Here is a 6,492-nt window from a genome sequence, read left to right on the forward strand (position 1 = left end):
AAGGTGTTTGGGTTAGGAAGTTCCTAACATTTCTGGAGTAGTCCTTGATCATGTCAAATGCCCTATTCCCCTGTTATATGACAACAAAGGGGCAATTGCACAAGCAAAGGATCCTAGGGCTCATCAGAAGAACAAGCATGTGCAGTGGAAGTATCACCTCATCAGAGAGATTATCCAGCAAGGCAACGTGAGTGTCTCCAAAGTGGACACAACTGAAAATGTGTCATATGCCATGACAAAGGGTTTGTCTCCTGAAGTGTTTGAAAAACACATGGAGGCCATGGGTTTAAAATGTATGAAAAATTGGCTTTAATGTACAAGTGGGAGATTGTTGGATTTCTGTGTCCATCAAACCCGGTTCGGTCTGGTTCAATCCAGTTTTACTTTGTATTGAACCTTTATACATTTTGGTTTAATTTTATCACATGCGATATAAACTTTTTGAGCATTATGTGTCTGTAAGTATTACTTAAAATGATAGTCACAATTAGGGTTTGGGCTGGGCACCCTTATCATATGGTCGTCGCATTAGGTATGCCTAGACATGTGATGTCAGGGTATGAATGCGAGTACTCACATGATTGATGTGTGTATTGGCAAAGAATCTACTTTGTGGATTCCCTCATATATTACTGCCAAATGTAGGAAGGGATAGACATGTGTCACCGAGACCCTGTACCTGAGGGAACCCTGTCACTACGAACTGTGACCGCATTCTTTGGTGCATCAATGACTGAGACTCAAGTGAGTCAAAGCCGGTGTTCTGGGAATCTGTGAACACTTTGTGAGTGAAGGAGTTACTCAACATGGTCACTATTACCTGATTGGGGAACACCGAGATTGAAGTTGTCTGTGTATGGTTGGATCAGAATCTAGATCTAGTGCCGTTTTGGAAATGATTTTTGCAAAACCTACTTTACATAAAATAATAGATTATTTGTAGTTATTTGAATAAAATGTTTTGTTGAGTTTTGTGGGACCCGATCAGATACACAGACACTCTTATATGGACATGTACTATGCAATGGGGTTTTGCAGTACAAGTGTACATGCCCTAGATTCCATAATGATAGTGTTGATTAGTGGGGGGGTTGGACATGATAATTTATTATCATGTAGGGAGTTATTTGGAATTTTCTAAATAATTGGATCTTTATTTAATTAATGGATATGGTGCTAATTATTATTATCCATAAATTAAAATAATTAATTAATTATGACATTCCCTATTAGATTCTGCTTCACCAATTAGAAGCACTTTGAGTTTAAATAGGACAGCCAAACAAGGAGCAAGAGAGTTGGAGTCTCACTGGGATTTCTTTTTCAAATCTAGGTTTTGGAAACCCTAGTATTATATAATAACCACAAACGCAGAGGGGGGCAGCAATGCTCCACGTTTTTGGCTGCCCCCCCCCCCCCTCTTGGATGGTTATTGGTTCCCCTCTCTCTCTTGTGATCTCTTCTTCTCCTTCTTCTTCCTCTCTACTTTGTCTGAGAGATAGGGTTTTGGTAACCCAGATTTATGCTTGAAGAACTGAAGAGCATCTAGCATTGGCTTGAAGAACCTTGGCTGCACCATTGGAGGTTCAGATCTGTTTGCTTGGAGTGCTCATCGGAGGAAGAACCATTGTTTATTGGAGGAGCAACACTTGAGGCTCATCAGGTCAGCAATTCTGTGTTAATTCCTATTGATTTAATTATATTGATTATTCATGGGATGTGAAAGTGACCCAAATCGATTGTTTTCCACTACACATTCGAGTGTGGGATGGATCCCTCTATCCATGAGATGGTATAGGGATGATTTTTTCTCTATGACATGGATCCCATTAATTTTATGGGACGTCAAAGAGACGGATTGGGCATTGGTTTGTCATACCAAACCCTAATAGGGTTCCAGTAGGGCACCATGGGCGACCATGGAAAACCCTAAAATTGAAAATAGGATGCCCAAGCTAGATTAGGATGCCCTAGGGCAACCCTAGGGTTCCCTAGGGACAACCCTGGTGTTCCCTAGAATAGGGAACTCAAAACTTATTTTTTATTGGTTTCCCAAGGTGAGCTACTATGATCCCATGGACCATAGCATCGACCTACACCTCCCCCCGCTCAGATGCGTGCTCCTCTCTTATCTCCTGACATTGAGGTCTTGAGTGTTGGGATCGCAGCTTCGGAGCTGGTTGTGGTAAATCAGAATTACCAAGACTTTCTTTATAGGGAGATAGTCTATGTTCGCTTGACCCGGGAGGGTACTATGGTATTTCTTTTAATCTTATCTCCCTGTGTGACATTTTCTATTTTTTTTTTTTTTTTAGAAAATTGACAATCTTTTCTCTTCTTTTCTTTCTTCCTTTTTTGTAGTACCCAGGTCGTCACCTGATTCCTGGCGACTATGGATTTCCTCCCTCACATGGCTGCCGTGTGGGCTCTCTCCCTTCCCATGCTGCAGGTGTTGACTTGCCTATCTCGCTGATGGGCGATCTCATCCCGGGTACAGGGGGTGGACCATCCCTTCTAGGTTTGATATCAGTCTCCAGACCGCCCTCCTTGCCTGCCGGGTTTCTGATGACGACTTGGGACTCCCGATTCCCTTTGTTAGGGTATGTTACCTCTTCTTTTATTTTTTCACTTTATGATTAATTCCTTGGTTTTGGCAGACCTTTGCTTGGTATCATCATAATAGATCAGTGCTGAGAGATATGCTGACATGCGTCGGGTGCAGGCGAGCATGGATGCCGAGTTCCAGGAGCGGATACGCGACATCCAGCGGTTGGTGAGTACTTCCTTTTCTGTATCTTTTGACATTTCCTTTCCTTTCTTTGAAATCTTTTCCCTTTTTTTGAAGTAATCTCAATCCATTTCTCTTTTAGAGCGGTCAGCTCAACGAGATGAGGGAATCTCGGGACAACTTAGAGAGACGCTGTCAGCGGTATTCTGAGGAGAATAGGCTCCTTCAGAGGTAGCTAGCGCGTGTAGGACTCTTTCCATCGCCATCCATGGCGGCGGGTGATGATGATGATGACGACGGTGACGACGGTGGTTATGAGTTCATCCCGGAGGCAGATAATAAGGCTACATGCTTTGGTGGCTAGAATTAGCCTTCTTCCCCTCCCCAGTTATTAAACATACTCTTTTTTTGTATGGATTTTAGATGTTGTAGTTTATTTTCTGTACTCTGTCTTATGAACAAAGTAAGTTAATTATCTTGAAACAATTACTTTTTCCTTTGCAAGGCACGATCCCAAATGTCTTTCATTTAATCCCTGGTTGTTACATGCATAGGAATGGTATGGAAACAGAAAAGAGAGTGATGGAAATGAGACATAGTCCAATAAGGTCACCCTACAATTACATGCTTCATCCATAATTCATCCAGTAGATTCACGATCTTCGACGTTAGCTCTTCTGGTGGTCGAACCTTCACTGTTGATGCTTTCGGAGCCAAATGACATCGCATGGGTACGAGATGAGGTAGGTAGAAGGTGATATGAGTCAAAGCCATCAACCACACATAATCACAATCTTGAATTTTGAAGATCACGGCTTCTGTATTCCACCAATGGTAGTTCCACTGAACCTTCTTGTCCATTCTTTCTTCCAAATATTTCCTCCAATCCTTAATTGCATGAAACTCCATCATTTCTCTTTGGATTCGAAAATGCTTCAGGTGCAGCGTGGCGTCGGGTATTGGTTGGACCAATTGTAGCCTTTCCAGCAGCCACATTTGCAAAATTGCAGGGGATCCTGTACAATAATCTATGCCATATTTTTGGGAGGCACTCATGTCATCCAGACCTTTGAAAGTGTCAGCTAGCATTGTAGGGGTGATATCACATCCTTCTAGGAGCTACTGAATAACATCGGCCATTACAGGGAGAACACCTTTTTTTAGGGTACGCAGCAAGTATCTCCCAATCATGCAAAATAAATATGCTTTCCTCCTGTTCTCTTGTCGAGTTTTTTTGACGCTTTCCTGCTTGGAAAAGATTTTTGCTATTTTCGTAATGTCAACTATGCCATATTCCATGACCTTCTTGATTTCCCTCTTGGGCCATCCGAAGAAATCTTGCAGAACTTCTTCATAGCTATTGCGTAGAGGGGGGCAGAAAAGTCTTCCTGATGGTGGTGAGAGCATGAAAGCTCAAAATTCTTCAACTGTGGGGGTTATCTTCACATCTCCAAATCTGAAAATGTGTAGTTCTGGATCCCAACATTGGTATACTTGTCGAAGCATGTCATAATGGATCTTCACATATATAATCCTTCCAATGATCAGTAGATGGACATCTTCCAAAGCGGTTGGATCATCCGTACTCATGTCTACGGTCCATTTACGTAAGGTCTCGTTGAGAGTTGCCTTCTTTGGGGGATGCATATTGCCTGTACCCAACCAAAGAACTCCTTAGTAAACTGGAAAAGATCTTGCTTTTTTTTTGTCTTTTTTTTTTATATATTTAGGACTTAAGGAGAATAGTCAGTACCTATTAGTAACACATGAGGAGATGTCGGATGGAAGATTTTAGTTGGACGGTGGGATATTTTTTTGGATGGGTGATGGAGATTGTTGGGTGGCGGATTTAGGAATCTGCCCCTGGTGAAGGGTTGTTGTGATCGCACTTGAGCATGCCAAGTTGCCTATGTATCCTTTGAAAAGGAATCAGGTCAAACGTAGTTCATGTAGACCTGATGGCTACACGAAATATTTCTTGAGTTGGTCTATGTTGACAAGGCCCTTGACGTCTTCTCCATCAAGATCCATGAGTCGAACAGCTTGCCCGGTTAGGATTTCCTTTACTTGATAAGGTTCACTCCAATTCGGCCTGAACTTGCCCCTTGGGTCATGGACAGGTGCCCTTTGCTCACAAAGAACTAAATCTCCTTCTTCGATGTTTCGCGGGAGAACTCCTTTGTTGAAGGCTCTCGCCATTCTGAGTTGGTACTTTTTAAGGTGATCCATGGCTTTTATCATTTTCTCATCTAGCAGGTTGAGCTCATCATGTCTTTCCTGCATCCATTATCCTTCGAGTAATTTACAGTCCATCAATACTCTGAGGGATGGTACTTGGATTTTCACAGGTAATACTGCCTCCATCCCATAGACCAATGAAAAAGGAGTTGCCCCAGTAGAAGTTCAAACGGACGTCTGATAAGCCCATAAAGCATATGGAAGCTTGTCTGCCCAATCACGTATCAACCATTTTTTCCAATATGACTTTGACATTTTTTTTGGTTGCTTCCACTACTCCATTAGTCTGTGGTCTGTAAGTCATAGAATGGTGTCTCTTGATACTAAACTTGGTGTAAAACTTATCCATTTTTCCAAAGAAATGTGTTCTCTAATCAGATATGAGGGCGTGTGGCACTCCGTATTTGCATATGATATTTTCCTTGATGAATTTTGCTGCTTTTGCAGCCGTCAAGGTGGCATAAGACTGTGCTTCCACCCATTTGGTGAAATGATCTATGGTGAAGAGGATGAATTCATGTTCGTTGGACGCTTTCAGTGTCACCTTCCCTATGATGTCAATGCCCCATGTGGAGAATGGCCAGGGAGGATTCAATGAATGGATTTCCATGGGAGGAATGTGGATAATGTTGGCAAATATCTAGCACTTGTGGCATCTTATCATGAACATGGCACAATCTTCTTCCATGGTTGCCCAATAATACCCCAGTCTTAGGATCTTCTTGACAAGCATTCTGGCATTCATATGCGGTCCGCAGATTCCCTAATGGATTTCCTTCATGATTGTTTGATCTTGGTCCTCATCTACATAGAGCAGTTGTATGCCATCGTAAGATCTTTTGTACAACAAGTCTCCTTGGAGCATGAATTGTGTGGCGTACTTTTGTAGCTGCTTCTTTTCACCCATTGTGAAATGTTCAGGATACCTCCTTTCTCTGATGAAGTCAACTATGGGTGTGAACCATATTTTTCCATCAACTGTCAAGACATTCACTGATTCTTCATATGCCAGCTCACATCTTCTATCTACCAGAATTGGTCGGATCTGGGTATCTGAGCTGCATTCAACCATTGAGGCAAAGGTGGCCAAAGCGCCTACAAATCTATTGTTGACTTTTGGCAAATATTCGAATGTGGCTTCTTCAAAGTTCTTGATCATCCCCTCCAAGTGTTCTTGATAGGGTTTCAGCTTCTCATCTTTCATTTTCCATTTCCCTTGAGTTTGACAGATTATGATTGATGAATGGGGTAAACTTTCAACTTCTTGATTCCCAATGTCATGGCGGCCTTGAGGCCAATCACACATGCTTCGTACTCTGCAATGTTGTTGGTACATGGGAATTCTAATCGGAAGCAGAATGGAGATAAAGATCTTCTGGGGTTATCAGCAATATTTCGGCCCCATATCCCCTCTAATCGACTGTGCCATCAAAGTACAATTGCCACCAACTTTTGCATTCTTCTTCTTCCATGCATGCTAAGTCCTCATCTGGGAAAAGATCTTCCTTATTGGTCGTGAATCTAAT

At 42.2% G+C, this 6,492-nt stretch overlaps 1 protein-coding gene across 1 annotated transcript; it reads right to left on the bottom strand.

Annotated features, from left to right (window-relative positions):
* Positions 1-5,729: 5,729 nt before the first annotated feature.
* On the bottom strand, positions 5,730-6,272 carry LOC122668566. Its single transcript, XM_043865110.1, has one exon. The coding sequence runs from the start codon at positions 6,270-6,272 to the stop codon at positions 5,730-5,732; it is 543 nt and encodes a 180-aa protein (XP_043721045.1).
* Positions 6,273-6,492: the final 220 nt, after the last annotated feature.

This window comes from Telopea speciosissima, chromosome 7, assembly GCF_018873765.1.
Source record: "Telopea speciosissima isolate NSW1024214 ecotype Mountain lineage chromosome 7, Tspe_v1, whole genome shotgun sequence".
Lineage (NCBI taxonomy): Eukaryota > Viridiplantae > Streptophyta > Magnoliopsida > Proteales > Proteaceae > Telopea > Telopea speciosissima.